Source organism: Pseudophryne corroboree, chromosome 2 (genome assembly GCF_028390025.1).
Source record: "Pseudophryne corroboree isolate aPseCor3 chromosome 2, aPseCor3.hap2, whole genome shotgun sequence".
In the NCBI taxonomy this organism is placed as follows: Eukaryota; Metazoa; Chordata; class Amphibia; order Anura; family Myobatrachidae; genus Pseudophryne; species Pseudophryne corroboree.
Window position 1 is genome coordinate 799814941 of NC_086445.1, and position 20613 is coordinate 799835553.

The 20613-nt window shown below is 46.1% G+C and overlaps 1 protein-coding gene across 13 annotated transcripts in view; it reads right to left on the minus strand.

Annotated features, from left to right (window-relative positions):
* The window catches only part of CASK (calcium/calmodulin dependent serine protein kinase), an 887710-nt gene that overhangs the window by 609653 nt on the left and 257444 nt on the right, over nucleotides 1-20613 (minus strand). For all 13 annotated transcript variants that reach the window (XM_063955614.1, XM_063955617.1, XM_063955611.1 and 10 more), the window contains exon 4: nucleotides 9908-9985. In XM_063955614.1, the coding sequence (XP_063811684.1) occupies nucleotides 9908-9985 (78 nt within the window). The remainder of the gene's footprint in view (nucleotides 1-9907; nucleotides 9986-20613) is intronic.

Here is a 20613-nt window from a genome sequence, read left to right on the forward strand (position 1 = left end):
CAAATCTCTCAATTTCTACATGAGAAAATTCAAATTCAAGATGGAATCTCTCCGGGCAGTCATCTCCAATCTGGAGGAGGGGGATTTTATGGTGTCAGTAGACATATAGGATGCCTACTTACATGTTCCCATTTACCCTCCACATCAGGCTTACCTGAGGTTTGCAGTTCAGGATTGTCATTACCAATTTCAGACGTTGCCGTTTGGTCTGTCCACGGCTACGAGGGTTTTCACCAAAGTAAAGGTCGAAATGATGGTTCTCCTGCGCAAACAAGGAGTCACAATTATCCCGTACTTGGACGATCTCCTGATAAAGGCGAGATCCAGGGACCAATTACTGCAGAACATTACGCTCTCCCTGACAATTCTGCAGCAATATGGTTGGCTCCTAAACTTGCCAAAATCACAGTTGGTTCCGACAACACGGCTGTCGTTTTTGGGAATGATTCTGGACACAGAATTACAGAGAGTTTTTCTTCCAGTGGAAAGGGCTCTGGAAATTCAGAGCCTGGTCAAACAAATTCTGAAACCAGCAAGAGTATTGATCCATCAATGCACTCGGTTGCTGGGGAAGATGGTGGCGGCCTACGAGGCCATTTAGTTTGGCAGATTCCATGCCAGAGTGTTTCAGTGGGACCTGTTGGACAAGTGGTACGGGTTCCATCTGCACATGCACGAAGGATAATCTCACTCCTGTGGTGGCTGCACAGCTCTCACCTCCTAGACGGACGCAGGTTCGGGATCCAGGACTGGTTCCTAGTGACCATGGATGCGAGTCTCCGAGGCTGGGGAGCAGTCACACAGGGGGAAAGCTTTCAAGGAAGATGGTCAAGCCAGGAAATTTGTCTACACATAAACGTTCTGGAGTTAAGGGCCATTTACAAAGGCCTCCTGCAAACGGAACATCATCTTCGCAATTGGGCCGTCTTGATTCAGTCGGACAACATAACAGCAGTAGCGTACATAAACCGCCAGGGCGGAACAAAGAGCAGTACGGCAATGGCAGAGGCCACAAAGGTTCTCCGCTGGGCGGAAAGGCATACAAGCGCTCTGTCAGCGATCTTCATTCCAGGAGTGGACAACTGGGAAGCAGACTTCCTCAGCAGACACGATCTCCATCCAGGAGAGTGGGGTCTTCATCAAGAGGTCTTTGCAGATGTGACAAGTCTTTGGGGAATTCCTCAAATAGACATGATGGCGTCTCGCCTCAACAAGAAACTTCAGAGATATTGTTCCAGGTCGAGAGACCCTCAAGCAATAGCAGTGGACGCCTTAGTGACACTGTGGGTGTTTCAGTCGGTGTATGTTTTCTCCACTTCCACTCATTCCAAAAGTGATAAAGATCATAAGACGAACAAAGGTTCAAGGTTCAAGAGTTCCTCATTGTTCCAGACTGGCCAAGGAGGGCTTGGTATCCAGATCTTCAGGAATTACTCATAGGAAATCCCTGGCCTCTTCCTCTGAGGGAGGATCTGTTACAGCAGGGGCCGTGTTCCAAGACTTACCGCGACTTCGTTTGACGGCTTGGCGGTTGAACGCCGGATCCTAGCCCGAAAGGGTATTCCCAAGGAAGTCACTCTTAATCAGGCCAGAAAAGGAGTAACGTCTAAACATTACCACCGTATTTGGAGAAAATACGTGTCTTGGTGTGAATCCAGGAAGGCTCCTACGGAAGAATTTCAGTTAGGAAGTTTTCTCCATTTTCTACAAGCTGGTGTGGATGCGGGACTAAAGTTGGGCTCAATTAAAGTACAAATTTCAGCCTCATCGGTTTTCTTCCAAAAACAATTGGCCTCCCTTCCAAGAGTTCAGACTTTCGTGAAAGGTGTGTTGCACATCCAACCTCCTTTTGTGCCCCCAGTGGCACCATGGGATCTTAACGTGGTGTTGCAATTCCTTCAATCTCATTGGTTTGAACCTTTTACAGAAAGTAGAGTTGAAATTCCTCACTTGGAAAGTGGTCATGCTGTTGGCCTTGGCATCCGAGAGGCAGGTGTCTGAATTACAAGAGCCCTTATTTGATCTTCCATGAAGATAGAGCAGAGTTGAGGACTCGTCAGCAATTTCTGCCGAAAGTAGTTTCGTCGTTCCACTTGAACCAACCTATTGTGGTGCCAGTGGCTACTGAAGCCTTGCTGGAATCGATGTAGTCAGAGCTTTGAAAATTTATGTCGCCAGAACGGCTCAGTTTAGGAAAACGGAGGCTCTGTTTGTCCTGTATGCTCAAAACAAGATTGGGGCTCCTGCTTCCAAGCAGACTATTGAGCGCTGGATCTGTCATACGATTCAGCATGCTCATTCTACGGCTGGATTGCCGTTACCGAAATCAGGGAAGGCCCATTCTACCAGAAAGGTGGGCTCGTCCTGGGCGGCTGCCCGGAGGGGTCTCGGCATTACAACTTTGCCGAGCAGCTACTTGGTCGGGATCAAACACCTTTGCGAAGTTCTACAAGTTTGATACCCTGCCTGAAGAGAACCTCATGTTTGGTCAATCGGTGCTGCAGAGTCATCCGCACTCTCCCGCCCGTTCTAGAGCTTTGGTATAACCCCATGGTTCTTGATGTGACCCCAGCATCCTCTAGGACGTATGAGAAAATAGGATTTTAATACCTACCGGTAAATCCTTTTCTCTTAGTTCGTAGAAAATACTGGGCGCCTGTCCCAGTGCGTACTGTATCTGCAGTTTATTGTTACGTTTCAACACATGTAGTGTTACGTTTTTTAGTCAGCCTGTTGCTGACGTTGTTCATGCCGTTGACTTCCATTATGTTGAATGCCATGTTGTACGGCGAGCTTGAGGTGTGAGCTGGTATGTATCTCACCTTGGTTTAACAATAAATTATTTTCTCGAAATGTCCGTCTCACTGGGCACATTTCTATAACTGGAGTCTGGAGGAGGGACATAGAGGGAGGAGCCAGTTCATACCCTTTCAATGTCTTAAAGTGCCCATGTCTCCTGCGGATCCAGTCTATACCCCATGGTTCTTGATGTGACCCCAGCATCCTCTATGGACTAAGAGAAAAGGATTTACCGGTAGGTATTAAAATCCTATTTTATTCATATAGGTCAAGAATGGGTCCTTATACCATAGACAGCATGTACTATAGTTCTCCCAAAAGACTGCTACCATAAACCATTAAAGTAGAAATGACAGATGTATACATATTTCACAGAATATATACACATACTCAGCTGAAGAAACAAGACGTTCTCCGTAAAACGCATAGAACTGCAAATAAGTTTTGATTTTGTTTTTTTAAGTTTACAGTTATGCTTGTTAGATTTTTGGCATTAAACTGTAATTGCCAGACTCTTGACCATTCCTCTAGTCTACCTAGATCCTCAATCATTTGTTTTACCCCACCTGGTGTGTCAACAGGGTAGACACACCAGGTGGGGTAAAACAAATGATTGAGGATCTAGGTAGACTAGAGGAATGGTCAAGAGTCTGGCAATTACAGTTTAATGCCAAAAAATGCAAAATCATGCACTTGGGTCTCAAAAATCCTAAAGCTAAATACAGTATTAATGGCACTATACTGGAAACTACTGAGGAGGAAAGGGATCTAGGAGTCACTATTTCAGATGACTTAAAGGCAGGTAAGCAATGTAACAAGGCAATGAGGAAGGCTAGTCAGATGCTTGGCTGCATTGGGAGAGGAATCAGCAGCAGAAAGAAAGAAGTAATAATGCCACTGTATAGGTCATTGGTACGGCCTCATCTAGAATACTGTATTCAGTTCTGGAGGCCATATCTTCAAAAGGATATTAATACATTAGAAACTGTACAAAGGAGGGCAACTAAAATGGTGCATGGCCTACATCACAAAACATACCCAGAAAGACTAAGAAATCTCAATATGTATAGTTTGGAGCAGAGAAGAGAAAGGGGCGACATGATAGAAACTTTCAAATATATGAAGGGTTTTAACAAAGTCCAGGAGGGAAACATTCTCCAAATGAAGAGAAGCAATAGGACACGAGGACATGCACTGAGACTGGAGGGGGGGAGGTTCAGGGGAAATTTGCGGAAAAATTATTTCACAGAAAGGGTAGTGGACAAGTGGAATAGCCTCCCATCAGAGGTGGTAGAGGCTAAGACAGTAGAGCAATTTAAACATGCATGGGATAGACATAAGGATATCCTTACAAAGAAATAAGGATCAAATAAGGTTAGTGATAAAAAAAAATAATATATAAAAAAAAAAAAAGGGGCAGACTAGATGGGCCAAGTGGTTCTTATCTGCCGACAAATTCTATGTTTCTATGTTTCTATGTTTAAAAATAATGTGATCAATTATTATTATTTTGTTGTTATTTTTCTCTGATATACTAACCATATCAAGTCACACTGCTACTTTGTAGTCTCGACTCCACAATCCCTCCATATATCTATGCTCATATGTCACTGTACACTGCTGGGAGAAACAGTGATGCTCCTTCCAGTGTTCCATAAGGTCACATCTGCATCAGACAGTTAGGACTGGATAGAAGAATGAGATGCCAGCTAAATAGTTACCACCCCCCACCCCCACTATCACATCTTGTCAGCAGAGACAAACAGGTGTCAGTCGATGGAAACTTGGGTACAGTGTGTTATAATGTGATGAAGGGGCACCACAATGTGGCTTAATGTGAATTAGGGGCACTACAGTGTGTCAAATTTATCGGGAGGCACTACAACGTTGCATAAAGTGATCTGAGGGCAGAACAAGTAGTCATAATAGTCATAATGTGAACTGAAGTACTACTAAGGGGCACAAAATGAACAACCACTACGGAGAGAGGAGTCTTTAGAGGAACTAGGTTGGGTGATCCTCCACAATACAGCTAATGGACCAACAAAGCTCTATTTAGATCCAATTCATACTGTTTGATACTGTGCAGAAGGCTTGCTACATTGTCTTATCAGAAACCACTCCAGTGCATATTTTACCCCAAAATGGCTTCCTAGGACTCACATTTAAAAATGGAGGCAGACCCACAGGACAAGCTATGATCTGCTGTGTGCGCAGCAGCCAATCGCCACCTGCAGTGTCTCCCTCCCTCCTTGCAGATAGGGCTCTGCACACCTTCCCAGTCAGCCCCTTTACTCTCCTGGCCGCAGCAGCAGTGTTGTTGCCGCATCAGTACAGGGCAGTACGGATGGTGTAATGGTTAGCATTACTGCCTCACAACACTGAGGTCATGGGTTTGCTTCCCACCATGGCCCTAACTGTGCGGAGTTTGGATATTCTCCCCGTACTTGCGTGAGTTTCCACCGGGAACTCTGGTTTCCTCGCACAATCCAAAAATATACTGGTAGGTTAATTGGCTCCCAACAAAATTAACCCTAGCATGAATGTGTGTGCGTGTACATGTAATAGGGAATATAGATTGTAAGCTCCACTGAGGCAGGGACTGATGTGAATGAGCAAATATTCTCTGTAAAGCGCTGCGGAATATGTGTGCGCTATATAAATAACTGGTAATAAATAATCAGTAGCCTGGGGCAGTGTAAACACAATCATGCGCTCCATTGCCAACTCCTTCAGCCAGCAGGATCTTTGCATGCAGGAGGCCAGGGAGGTGGTGGACACTGCTGGGGCCAGGAGGGAACTGGAGGTCTACACCCATGTGCTGAGAGAAAAGCTGGGTTTGCATCTCACTGAGCTAGAGGTGGAAAGCAGTATCCCAGATACCACCTTTGTGAAGGAAATAGTGGTGGCACTAGATGAGACTGCTCTGGTGACCTGGCCAGGGCCTTGCAGCAGGAGGATGGAGGTATCTATGGCCTTCCATATGCCTACCACTAAAACCATCCTTGCCCCCCAAATACAGACCCAACTGCTATCAATCCTTACCCCCGTCCCTACCCCCAAATGATGCATGTCCTTACCCACCTCTACCCCAACTGCTGCCTGCCCACAGCATTGCCCCAATTGACACCTGCACTTAACCCCTTCCTGTCCCAACTCCCATCTCTACTCCAACTGTTACCTGCCTAAACCCCCAGCTTTATTCAAGCCGCTACCTGCACTTAAACCCTTCTAGCCCAACTGCTGCTTGCTCTTATCTCCCGCTACGCAAACTGCTACTTGTAGTTAACACTCTCTACCCCAAGTGCTACCTGCCACCAGCACTGCCCAAGCTGCCACTGACCACAATTCCCAGCACTGTCCAAACTTCTGCCTTCCCTCAACCCCCCTTCTGCCCCCAGCACCGCACATGCTGGCTACGCGAAATCAAGCTTTATTAGTACTGGAAATATGAGCGACTTCCCATGGTGTATGTGTAGGGCATGTGGGGTGTTCTGATGCTATGTTTGGGATGTATATGAGGAGCTCAAAAGCATACATTGTGATGGGACCCAGAAATAGTGGAGTAGGATCCCAATTTATTTAAGTGAGGGGTTCCTGGGAGCCACATTTTTTCGTTCAACACAATCTGTTGTTTTTCTTAATAATGCAAGAGCAAATACACACTGGTGAATGCTTGTCATAAACTAGGTGCATAGTCCGACAATGTGGAGGTGTATGTTTCCCAAGGTTCTCAACTCCGCTCCCCAAAGTACCAATGACAGGTCATGTTTTCTGATAGTCTATAATCATGCACAGGTAAGAATCTATTTTTCTGGATCAGTAAGTATCCCACCTGCTTCCACAGAAAACATAAGGATTCAGGTTCAGAACCACTGGTGTAATGTTTAGCACATGGGAAGGGACAACAAATTTATTCATACACTATTTTCTCAGCAATTTATGCCCATGTTGACAACTCTGCATAAGCACTTAAGCGCAGACACCTGAACTTTCAAGGTAGGGAGTTCAAAACTCTTAACTAAATCAATCAATCCTGAAGATGATCCAGAATCTGTGGAATCATTTAGTTTTGTACCAGACAATGAATGCTGTCCAAATTCTATTGCAAAAATTTAAGACTTGAATTTTAGCTTTAAAAAGTATTTCAATTACTTTCTCAGAAACGCTTTCAACTCTTAGCAATGACCGTTCCAAGGGGTCATTCTGACCTGATCACTGTGATGAATGGCAGCGTGCGACCAGGTCAGAAGTGCGCCAGCGCATGCCAGACAGCCGGCGGCTGTCGTTGACCAGTGATCGCCTCTGACTGATTGACAGGCAGAGGCGTTCGCTGGGAGGGAGAGGGTGGTACGGCGGCATTCAGCCGTCGTTTTGTGTGCACGGCCAACGGGCTGCGTGACGTCACACGCAGCCGCTGTGACCATCATAGCGACGAATAACTCCTGCCCAGCATGCAGGACCTGCGCTGGTAAGGAGTTACTCTTCAAGTACAAAAGCATCGTCGCTTTTGTGCTCGTGCGGTGGGGCCGGGCATCCCCCCACGTCAGTGTGGATGATTGTAGCTGTGCTAAATTTAGCACAACTACGATCAGGTCTGAATCACCACCTAAACCTCTGGCCCTCAAAGACAGCGTATTTGTATTAGAAAAGAAGGATCTGAACCTAACAGAGAAAATCTGAAAGAGATCAGAGGCCAAGGCTGTTCAAGAAGCATTCCCCAAGTCACTGAAAACCACAGGTGACGTGGTCAAAATGGTGACTACCATTGTTTTTCCTTTGATCTTCAAGAGTAAAAAGAGAGAGAGGTGTTTATTTGCAGGAAATGCATTATTTACTCCAGTAAATTGTCCTTTAACCACTTGCCTGGCATGGTCGCATCAGATGCGACCATGCCTTGAAGTGCCCTATTTGACCTGGTCGCACAGGATGCGACCAGTCAGACAAAGTGTGTTAGCAGTGGCAGGGAAGATAAGCCTCCCTCCGCTGCTGCTGGCAGAGGGACCGGAAGGTCCCTCTGCCTTCCTGCACTCTCCCGTACTGAATGCCGTGCTGCCGATCACTGCTGATCGGTCAGCACTGCAGGAACCCCCCCTCCAGCGGATGCAGACAATGGCAGCCGCTGGGGAGTGTAAATTAACCCTCCAAAGCCACCCCCAGACCTCCCCAGTATACCTGGAGGCTGTCCCGGCTTTCAAAATGAATTCCACGATGTTCCCGATGGTCGTGATGTTCCCCATCAATGTTTCGATGTTGGGAGGGGGGGGGGGGTCTCTTTTTTTTTTAACTAAAATCATTTGGGACAGGGTTAAATTCATGTTCTTCACATAATTCACTCATTAAAAAAAACTACAATTTCGGACCGGTTTTTGGCTAAATAGTCAGTTAAGTGGTTAAAAACACAGTTAATTCCTAGCTGAAGGTGTTATGGTGTGCACACACACTAAGATTTTTTTAAACAATGTGGGCATTTTCGACCAATCAGAACGGCACAGTTTAAAAATGATCCCTGTGTTGGCATGTAAAAGATGTGATGTGTGCACCCGCGGGTCATTCATCTCTCTTAGATCTCTTGAACATGCAGAAAGATCTGATGAGCTGGCGAACGATGCCATGCTGCGCTGTTGTCAGCATCGCCAAGTGTGTGTGCACTTGCCGATGTCGACACCCCGCTGGGTCCAGTCGCTAGCAATGTGTTGCTGGAGGACACATCACTCCTTGTGTGGGGGCCTTTAGGAATACTACTGCATCATACAGATGTTTAGAAGTACTGGCATAGACTAAAGCAGGCTGTAATTCAGCCCTTCCCCCTTTAAACAATCCAAGGGATGCAAGCACTGTGCACATGCATCCTCCTAGAGAAAGTTAACATTGTAACCAGGTTGGTTTTGCCTTGTAGATAATTGCTATTTTAAACTATCATATCAGTCACACTCACTGGGAAAACGCAGGCCATTACATTTACCCACCTATCTCCCTTCAAAACGTCCTCAAGGGCTCTGCTGGGGACGGGAACTAACCACCTTCTTTGGACAGATTTTGGCTCCAGAGACAGACTGACCAGATCCTCGGGGAGCAGTTCGCTGGATGCCATTCTTAGAGCCATCAGTTCTGTAGTGTGGAATTTAGGAGAATGGAACTTGCCTTGCATCTCAGGCGTTCATCACTCAAACTCAAGAAGCATGTAAACCCCTAACTGAATGTAGCTGCTGGGGGTACTCTCTGAACCCAGGGGCTGCTAATGCACTAGACCATCAGAACGAAGTTAGCACAAGTTTTAGTTACTTAAATACAGAGGAAGGAAAGGGGAAGGGGAAGGAAAGAATTGTACCCACACATAGCACATAGTACCCACAGCTGAAGTCACAATGAACTGCTGCCTGGGAGTTAAAGCTCACAACTGGCAATCCCATTTTAATGTATCTAAAAAGTAAGAAACTTTAAATACATGTTACATACAGTACCCTAGTCCTTGGCTTCCACCAGTCTAACCCTGCAGCCCTGGATTATACTTACGCAAGACGCCAGGGTAAACTAAAAATAACTGTATAGAGTATTGGTCTACTTTTAATCATGGTGTTCCACAAGAGGTGCCCTGACTTGGCCACTGTAATGCTGTAGCCTTTGTATTTGATCTGAGGCTGGAGCACAAACCAATAAATTCACCAACAGTTAAGTACATCCCTGCCATGGCCCTGTCCATCCTTGGAAAATCTGGACTAAATGGCACCACCATAACTTTGAATATACAGTATGGAACAAAATGCTTCCCAGCCACCAGCAGGAATCACATGGGTAAATCATGTGGCACTGAAATGACGTCAAAATACATGGTACTTTGTAAAATGTGATTATCACAAATTTGTATATAGCATATCTGGACATTGTAGGTAGACATACTTAAATTGCAAAACAAATTTGAAAAAAAAAGGCAGTTTTAACTATAAGTGTTATAAATCTATTGTTTTACATGCCAGGCAAAGTGAATGTGTTTTATACTTAAGTTTATGATACAAATATTTCTATTTTCAATACACTATGCTGGCAACAAAATAAACTGGACCGGTTGAACAGGCCAGCAACATTTCCAATACTGTGAGTTACATACCTGGCAACAGCTTCACTGTATACAAAGCCAGCATCAGCTCTCTTTACAATCTCAAAGCACAAATCCGCTCCATCCATACTGTAGGAAGAGAAGAAAAAAGTCATTAAGCAGTTAAATAAGTACTTCCTGAAATTATGCTTGTGCGGATTATTCCCTGCAATGTTCCGAACTATAGATTGATAAGTCTGAGAAATAGACGTTATAGTAAGAACTTACCGTTGATAACGTAATTTCTCTTATGTCCACAGGTATCCACAGGATAACACTGGGATATGCCGGAGCGACAGCGGAAATGGCACCAAACGGTCACAAGCTTTCTGGCCTCCCAGGATGCATCGGGGCTTCACCATATAATGCCGCCCACTGACTCAGTCAAATCAGTTCTTTCCACAGCGATTAGGCAGGAGCATCAGGTAGAAACCTATTTAGGCGATAAGAACACACATGCACACCCTTCCATACAAGAGGGAAGAGGTTTAGTGATTGTCAAGATCGTCAAATCAGGTGCATCAGGGTAGGACCCCTGTGGACATAAGAGAAATTACGTTATCAACGGTAAGTTCTTACCATAACGTCTATTTCTCTGGCTGGGTCCACAGGTTATCCACAGGATAACATTGGGATTCCCAAAGCCAGTTTTAGTGGTGGGGACGCTCCTGATTACACAGGAGGACCTTTCGCCCGAAGTCTGCGTCATGAGAGGCAAAAGTATCCAAGGCATAATGTCTGACGAATGTGTTTATGGAAGACCATGTGGCTGCTTTACAAATCTGTTCTGCTGAAGCACCCTGTTGTGCTGCCCATGAAGGACCGACCTTACGTGTAGAGTGAGTAGAGACATTAGCCGGAGTAGGGAGATCTGCATGAGAATAAGCTTCTGATATTACCATTAGGAGCTATCTTGCCAGCGTCTGTTTACTAGCGTGACAACCTCTTCTATGAAATCCATAGAGGATGGAGAGAATCTGTTTTTCTGATGGCACTAGTACGATCTATGTAGATTCTTAATGCTCAGACTACGTCCAGCGACGCTCCTCCCACAGAAAGTCCCGATACCTGAAAAGCTGGGACTACAATCTCTTAATTAAGGTGAAACCACCTTCAGAAGATAACCAGATCTAGTTCTGAGAACTGCTCAGACTGGAAAAAAACTTAGGAAAGGAGACTTGCATGATAACGCTCCTAAATCTGACACTCTTCTGGCTGACGCTATTGCCAGTAGAAAAAAAAAAACTTTAGCCGTTAACCATTTAAGATCTGCTCTCTTAAGTGGTTCAAACGGAGATCCCTGAAGGAATTTAAGAACTAGATTCAAATCACAGAGAGTTGCAGGAGGAACAAATGGAGGTTGAATATATACAACTCCCTGAAAGAAAGTACATACATCCTGTAAATCCGCAATCTTTCGCTGAAACCATACAGTTAACGCTGATACTCGAACTCTCAAGGAAGCTACTTTCAAACCTTTATCCAATCCTGCTTGAAGGAAATCCAAAATCCTGGATACTTTGAAAGATCTTGGATTCAAAACTTTTTTCAGTACACCAATGAATATAGGTTTGCCAAATTCTATGATAAACACGAGCTGAAGAAGGCTTTCTTGCTCTAAGCATAGTTTGGATTACTTGCTTTGAAAATCCTCTAGCTTCTAAGAGAAAGGTTTCAACAGCCACGCCGTCAAAGACAGACGATCCAGATGGTGTGACAACAAGGACCCTGCATTAGCAGGTCTGGACGTTGAGGGAGCAGTATTGGTGCTTCCACGGACATTCTCAGTAGATCTGTGTACCAAATACCTTCTTGGCCAAGCTGGAGCTATTAGAATGATTGCTCCCTTTGCTTGCTTTATTTTTCTCACTTCTCTGGGTAACAGAGATATTGGAGGGAACAGATACGCCAGATGAAATTTTCATTCTACTGACAGTGCATCTACAAGGACCGCTCTGGGATCCTTTGTACCTCGGAACTTTGTTGTTTAGACGAGACGCCATGAGATCTATCTCCGGTAGACCCCATCTGTTCACTATTGTCTGAAACACCTCTGGGTGTAATGCCCATTCGGATTCCTGAATGGTGTGCCGACTGAGAAAATCCGTTTCCCAGTTCAGTACACCTGGGACAAACACTGCCGACAATGCTGGGAGATGGAGTTCTGCCCATCTTAGAATGGGAGTTACTTCTTCCATCAATCTTTTGCTGTGAGTTCCTCCTTGATGATTGAGGTACACTACTGCTGTCGCATTGTCCGAGCGAATCTGGACCGGTCTTCCCTGCAGACTGTCCTTTGCCTGAACTAGAGCCATGTAAATGGCCCTTATTTCCAACAGATTTATTGGCAGGCGACTTTCCCTTACGGTCCATTTTCCCTGTAACCAAAGGCTTCCGAGTACCGCACCCCAGCCTTGCAGACGGGCATTGGTTGTCAGGATTTGCCATTCTTTTATCCAAAAGGGTCTCCCCTTGTTTAAATGGTTTGTCTGTAGCCACCACGCTAGAGACCTTTTTACGTTTACTGGAAACTATCATTTGCTTTTTTATCGTCCGATGATCTCCGTTCCATTTGGTCAGAATGAGGTGCTGTAAAGGTCTGGAATGGAATTGTGCATATTCCACCATATCGAAGGTTGATACCATCAGACCCAACAGTCGCATTGCTGCATGGACTGACATTGTCTGGTTGTGCAACGCTTCCTGAGTCATGACCTGCACCTTGACTATTTTTTTTCTCTGGTAAAAAAAAAAACTTTCTGTAGATCTGAATCCAATATGGCCCCCAAATGAACCATCCGCTGTGACGGCTTCAGAGACGACTTTTCCCAATTTCTGAGACACCCGTGTCTCTGTAAACAAACTACTGTCTGTTGAAGATGGCTCAAAAGTAAGTCCTGTGAATGTGCTAGGATTAACAGGTCATCGAGATATGGGAATATTCTTATCCCCTGCTTGCGAAGATAAGCCGCCATAACCATAATAATTTTGGTAAACACCCTGGGTGCTGTTGCTAGCCCAAAGGGCAAGGCTTGGAACTGAAAATGTTCCTGGAGGATGGCAAACCTGAGGTAACATTAATGTGAGAGTGCTATAGGCACATGTAGGTAAGCATCCTGTACATCCAGAGATACCATGTAATCTCCCGGTTCCATAGCCAACATTATGGAGCGTAATGTCTCCATGTGGAACCTTGGGATCCAAATGTATTTGTTTAACATTTTCAGATTGAGAATTGGTCAAAATGACCCATTTGGCTTCTGGATCAGAAATAGATTGGAGTAAAACCCCTGGCCCCTTTGTGATGGAGGTACTGGGACAATCACACCTGACTGCAGTAATTTTTGGACTGCTTCTTGCAGGGCATTGGCCTTCGACTCTATACGAGACGGGCTGGTGCAAAAAAATCTTTGAGGAGGCTGCCTCCTGAATGGGAACCCATACCCCTGAGATACCACCTTCTGCACCCAAGCATCTGTTGTCGACTGTTGCCATATGTGTGCAAAATGAAGGAGTCGGTCCCCAACCCTGGAATCCTTCAGGCGGAGACCCGTCTCTTCAGGCTGATGATTTTTGTTCAGGCTTGGAAGCTGGCTTTCTACTAGCCCTTTGCTTCCTACCCCTGGCCGATCTACTGGACTGGGGTTGCTTAGACTCCTCTTTAGCTTTCGCTTTGCCTTGCCATCGAAATAGCCGAAACTTTGAACCCTTAATCTTAGGGTTATAACTAGCTGGAAATCTGACCTTCTTTGATTCAGCCTCCGATTCTAGAATATCAGACAATTGTTTTCCAAACAATATATTGCCAATGAAAGGCAATGCTTCCAATTCTTTCTTGGATTCCGCATCTCCTTTTCAGGTACGTAGCCAAACTGCTCTACGAGCGGCTACTGTCAAGGCTGAAGCTTTAGAAGCAATTGTACCCATATCAATTGCTGCTTCTTCCAAATACTGAGCAGATTGTCTTAAACGGCTTAAATTATACTCTTGCTCCCTATTAGGAGAAGAGAGGTCATTCTCTAGTTCCTCTATCCATTCGCCCATTGCCTTTGCTATCCAGGCCGAAGTCATAGCAGGTCTTAACACTGCTCCTGCGAGAGAAAATATATTTTTCAAGAAGCTATCTACCCTTCTGTCTGTGACATCATTTAATGAGGTAGATGACTGTGGTAAAGCAGATTTATGCACAAGTCGCAGTACATGTGCATCTTTTGGAGGAACTTTTCGAACAATCCGCAGCTGGAAATGGATAATAAGAATCCCATCTTTTCGGAATCTTATACTTTTTACTGGGCGTCGCCCAAGATTCTTCCATCATTTCCGTCAGCTCATCTGTCATTCAGTTTTAACTGTCTTTATTCGTTTAAACACAGGTGCTTTAGATATTGACACTGTTTTGGCTGGCTCTTCCAAAGAGAGAACAGCCTTCATAGCATCAATAAGTTCAGCTACACCCTCTGAACTAAAACTCTGCGACTGATCATCATACGGAGTATTTGAATATACTGTATCATCATCTGTTGTATCATCTTGTGTAGTCTGCCACATAGACGCATCTGTCTTAGTCTTACCTGTCCCTTGGTTACTTGTAGAGGCTACTGGAACCAAGCCATAAGAAGGGAGCTGCATGTATGGGTTAATAGTATAACCCAACCCCTGGGGTGGTGCTGCCGGAGTTAACCTGTCCGCTATTGAAGACAAAGTCTTTGCGAACATATTCCATGGTGGCTCTACTGGTTGTTGAACCAAATCCTGTTTTTTACTTTGCTGAAATGCAAAACAGTTCGCACACAACCCCTCATAGGTGACCAACTGGCCTATACCAAGTAACCCTGTTTTACAAGATAAACATGTTAGGGATGTAGGAGTGCCTGATAAATTCTCCTCGTCACTTTTGCCGCTCACAGACATGGTAATATTCTGCTAATGACTACACAATTTGTGACTGAAAATCACCTATATATGGATATATAGAAGTGAGACCAATCGGCCCACAACCGTGCACCTGAATTGAGGGTCAGAACAGGACTGATGACACAAAAATGTCAGCACACATACTAGCAGTCAGTCACATGTTAAGGCATTAAACATTGTCATATGAGAATACAACCCCCATAACAACTTACAAGTAAGTAGGAAAATTGTACTGTTTTAAACTGGGTTTTTTCAAACCTAACATGCAGAAACAACAGTAATATACAGGTCTCATATGCAATATGTACTAAAATTAACAATTCATACTAACAAGTAGAGAGAATTTTTAGCACTGTATACCCTTCCTCCATAGAGCGGGATACAGGGAGACTCACCACACTTCCATATCCAAACAAATACGCTCGCAAGACGCTGAGTGGATTCAGACGCTACTGGTGTACACTGCCGTTCTGATAACTGATGCAAGACACGGACGCTCACTAACGGACACGGACGCTCAGTGAAATGCCACGTGTATGAAGACGCTAAGGCCTGCGACTCGGCCCGGCAATTTCTAGTGTACACAAACGCGGCGTCTAAGCTGCGACCGAGTACCCTCGTGGTAGCGTCTGAGACGGAAGTGAGGTAATTCAGTTCATGGACGGGAGACGCGCGTAAACTGGTCATGAACTTGGGGGAGGGGCGGCCAGGAGAGCGTCTGATTCCCCCCGTTGACTTAAACTTTAAGGATCGCGGCCTCAACCTAGTCCTGGCGCCTATGATCCCTAGAGCGTAGCGCTTTCGCACCAGAGTGTTCGGCGCATCAACACACTGTTTGTAGTCTCCACCAATACAGTGTAGCGGTGTCCGGACCCCCCTAGTAAGAGGAAATCCATAGACTTACCTTCCCCCCATGCTCAAGCCACAGCCTGGTTACGTCTGCTGGACCTGCTAGAACATCCAACACAGACGCCCGTCGAGACAGCACTGTACCGCGAAGGTAAGCGTTGTTGCAACCCGGTGGGGAGTTGTTGGAGAGACTCTTTCTAGTATGCGTTTAAGATGCTGTTAAGAAAAGTCGCTCAAAAGAACATAGTAAGACTATAAAAAAAAAAATAAGAATTTACTCACCGGTAATTCTATTTCTCGTAGTCAGTAGTGGATGCTGGGTACTCCGTAAGGACCATGGGGAATAGACGGGCTCCGCAGGAGACAGGGCACTCTAAAAGAAAGATTAGGTCCTATCTGGTGTGCACTGGCTCCTCCCTCTATGCCCCTCCTCCAGACCTCAGTTAGGGAAACTGTGCCCGGAAGAGCTGACACAACAAGGAAAGGATTTGGAATCCAGGGTAAGACTCATACCAGCCACACCAATCACACCGTATAACTTGTGATCTGAACCCAGTTAACAGTATGACAAACGTAGGAGCCTCTGAACAGACGGCTCACAACAATAACAACCCGATTTTTTTGTAACAACAACTATGTACAAGTATTGCAGACAATCCGCACTTGGGATGGGCGCCCAGCATCCACTACGGACTACGAGAAATAGATTTATCGGTAAGTAAAATCTTATTTTCTCTGACGTCCTAAGTGGATGCTGGGGACTCCGTCAGGACCATGGGGATTATACCAAAGCTCCCAAACGGGCGGGAGAGTGCGGATGACTCTGCAGCACCGAGTGAGAGAACTCCAGGTCCTCCTCAGCCAGGGTATCAAATTTGTAGAATTTTACAAACGTATTTGCTCCTGACCAAGTAGCAGCTCGGCAAAGTTGTAAAGCCGAGACCCCTCGGGCAGTCGCCCAAGATGAGCCCACCTTCCTTGTGGAATGGGCATTTATATATTTTGGCTGTGGCAGTCCTGACACAGAATGTGCAAGCTGAATTGTACTACACATCCAACTAGCAATCGTCTGCTTAGAAGCAAGAGCACCCAGTTTTTTGGGTGCATACAGGATAACAGCAAGCCAGTTTTCCTGACTCCAGCCGTCCTGGAAATCTATATTTTCAGGGCCCTGACAACATCTAGCAACTTGGAGTCCTCCAAGTCTCTAGTAGCCGCAGGTACCACAATAAGCTGGTTCAGATGAAACGCTGACACCAACTTAGGGAGAAACTGGGGACGAGTCCGCAGCTCTGCCCTGTCCGAATGGACAATCAGATATGGGCCTTTGTGAGACAAAGCCGCCAATTCTGACACTCGCCTGGCCGAGGCCAGGGCCAACATCATGGTCACTTTCCATGTGAAATATTTCAAATCCACAGATTTGAGCGGTTTAAACCAACGTGATTTGAGGAATCCCAGGACTACGTTGAGATCCCACAGTGCCACTGGAGGCACAAAAGGGGGTTGTATATGCAGTACTCCCTTGTCAAATTTCTGGACTTCAGGAACTGAAGCCAATTCTTTCTGGAAGAAAATCGACAGGGCCGAAATTTGAACCTTAATGGACCCCAATTTGAGGCCCATAGACACTCCTGTTTGCAGGAAATGCAGGAATCGACCGAGTTGAAATTTCTTCGTGGGGCCTTCCTGGCCTCACACCACGCAACATACTTTCGCCACATGTGGTGATAATGTTGTGCGGTCACCTCCTTCCTGGCTTTGACCAGGGTAGGAATGACCTCTTCCGGAATGCCTTTTTCCCTTAGGATCCGGCTTTCAACCGCCATGCCGTCAAACGCAGCCGCGGTAAGTCTTGGAACAGACATGGTACTTGCTGAAACAAGTCCCTTCTTATCGGCAGAGGCCCTGAGTCCTCTGTGAGCATCTCTTGAAGTTCCGGGTACCAAGTCCTTCTTGGCCCATCCGGAGCCACGAGTATAGTTCTTACTCCTCTACGTCTTATAATTCTCAGTACCTTTGGTATGAGAAGCAGAGGAGGGAACACATACACCGACTGGTACACCCCTGGTGTTACCAGAACGTCCACAGCTATTGCCTGAGAGTCTCTTGACCTGGCGCAATACCTGTCCAGTTTTTTGTTCAGGCGGGACGCCATCATGTCCACCTTTGGTCTTTCCCAACGGTGCACAATCATGTGGAAAAAAACTTCTCGATGAAGTCCCCACTCTCCCGGGTGGAGGTCGTGCTGAGGAAGTCTGCTTCCCAGTTATCCACTCCCGGAATGAAAACTGCTGACAGTGCTATCACATGATTTTCCGCCCAGCGAAGAATCCTTGCAGTTTCTGCCATTGTCCTCCTGCTTCTTGTGCCGCACTGTCTGTTTACGTGGGCGACTGCCGTGATGTTGTCCCACTGGATCAATACTGGCTGACCTTGAAGCAGAGGTCTTGCTAAGCTTAGAGCATTGTAAATTGCTCTTAGCTCCAGTATATTTATGCGGAGAGAAGTCCCCAGACTTGATCACACTCCCTGGAAATTTTTTCCCTGTGTGACTGCTCCCCAGCCTTTCAAGCTGGAATCCGTGGTCACCAGGACCCAGTCCTGAATGCATAACTGTGGCCCTTTAGTAGATGAGCACTCTGCAGCCACCACAGAAGAGACACCCTTGTCCTTGGAGACAGGGTTATCCGCTGATGCATCTGAAGATGCGATCCGGACCATTTGTCCAGCAGATTCCACTGAAAAGTTCTTGCGTGAAATCTGCCGAATGGAATCGCTTCGTAAGAAGCCACCATTTTTCCCAGGACCCTTGTGCAATGATGCACTGACACTTTTCCTGGTTTTTGGAGGTTCCTGACTAGCTCGGATAACTCCCTGGCTTTCTCCTCCGGGAGAAACACCTTTTTCTGGACTGTGTCCAGAATCATCCCTAGGGACAACAGACGTGTCGTCGGAGACAGCTGCGATTTTGGAATATTTAGAATCCACCTGTGCTGTCGTAGAACTACTTGAGATAGTGCTACTCAGACCTCCAACTGTTCTCTGGACCTTGCCCTTATCAGGAGATCGTCCAAGTAAGGGATAATTAAGACGCCTTTTCTTTGAAGAAGAATCATCATTTCGGCCATTACCTTGGTAAAGACCCGGGGTGCCGTGGACAATCCAAACGGCAGCGTCTGAAACTGATAGTGACAGTTTTGTACCACGAACCTGAGGTACCCTTTGTGAGAAGGGCAAATTTGGACATGGAGGTAAGCATCCTTGATGTCCAGGGACACCATATAGTCCCCTTCTTCCTGGTTCGCTATCACTGCTCTGAGTGACTCCATTTAGAATAGGTCTCACCGAGCCGTCTGGCTTCAGTACCACAATATAGTGTGGAATAATACCCCTTTACTTGTTGTAGGAGGGGTACTTTGATTATCACCTGCTGGGAATACAGCTTGTGAGTTGTTTCCAATACTGCCTCCCTGTCGGAGGTAGACGTTGGTAAAGCAAACTTCAGGAACCTGCGAGGGGGAGACGTCTCGAATCTCCAATCTGTACCCCTGGGATACTACTTGTAGGATCCAGGGGTCCACCTGCGAGTGAGCCCACTGCGTGCTGAAACTCTTGAGACGACCCCCCACCGCACCTGTTTTTACGGCCCCAGCGTCATGCTGAGGACTTGGCAGAAGCGGTGGAAGGCTTCTGTTCCTGGGAATGGGCTGCCTGCTGCAGTCTTCTTCCCTTACCTCTATCCCTGGGCAGATATTATGGGGACGAAAGGACTGAGGCTGAAAAGACTATGTCTTTTTCTGCTGAGATGTGACTTGGGGTAAAAAAGGTGGATTTTCTAGCTGTTGCCGTGGCCACCAGGTCCGATGGACCGACCCCAAATAACTCCTCCCCTTTATACGGCAATACTTCCATGTGCCGTTTGGAATCTGCATCACCTGACCACTGTCGTGTCCATAAACATCGTCTGGCAGATATGGACATCGCACTTACTCTTGATGCCAGAGTTTCGCATATATAGAAATGCATCTTTTAAATGCTCTATAGTCAATAAAATACTGTCCCTGTCAAGGGTATCAATATTTCCAGTCAGGGAATCCGACCAAGCCACCCCAGCGCTGCCCATCCAGGCTGAGGCGATCGCTGGTCGCAGTATAACACCAGTATGTGTGTATATACTTTTAGGATATTTTCCAACCTCCTATCAGTTGGCTCCTTGAGGGCGTCCGTATCTGGAGACGGTAACGCCACTTGTTTTTATAAGCGTGTGAGCGCCTTATCCACCCTAAGGTGTGTTTCCCAACGCGCCATAACTTCTGGCGGGAAAAGGTATACCGCCAATAATTTTCTATCGGGGGAAACCCACGCATCATCACACACTTCATTTAATTTATCTGATTCAGGAAAAACCACATGTAGTTTTTTCACACTCCACATAATACCCTTTTTTGTGGTACTTGTAGTATCAGAAATATGTAACATCTCCTTCATTGCCCTTAACAAGTAACGTGTGGCCCTAAAGGAAAATACGTTTGTTTCTTCACCGTCGACACTGGAGTCAGTGTCCGTGTCTGTGTCTGTGTCGACCGACTGAGGTAAAAAGGACGTTTTAACGCCCCTGACGGTGTTTTAGACGCCTGGACAGGTACTAATTGGTTTGCCGGCCGTCTCATGTCGTCAACCGACCTTGCAGCGTGTTGACATTATCACGTAATTCCTTAAATAAGCCATCCATTCCGGTGTCGACTCCCTAGAGAGTGACATCACCATTACCGGCAATTGCTCCGCCTCCTCACCAACATCGTCCTCATACATGTCGACACACAAGTACCGACACACAGCACACACACAGGGAATGCTCTGATAGAGGACAGGACCCCACTAGCCCTTTGGGGAGACAGAGGGAGAGTTTGCCAGCACACACCAAAAACGCTATATTATACAGGGACAACCTT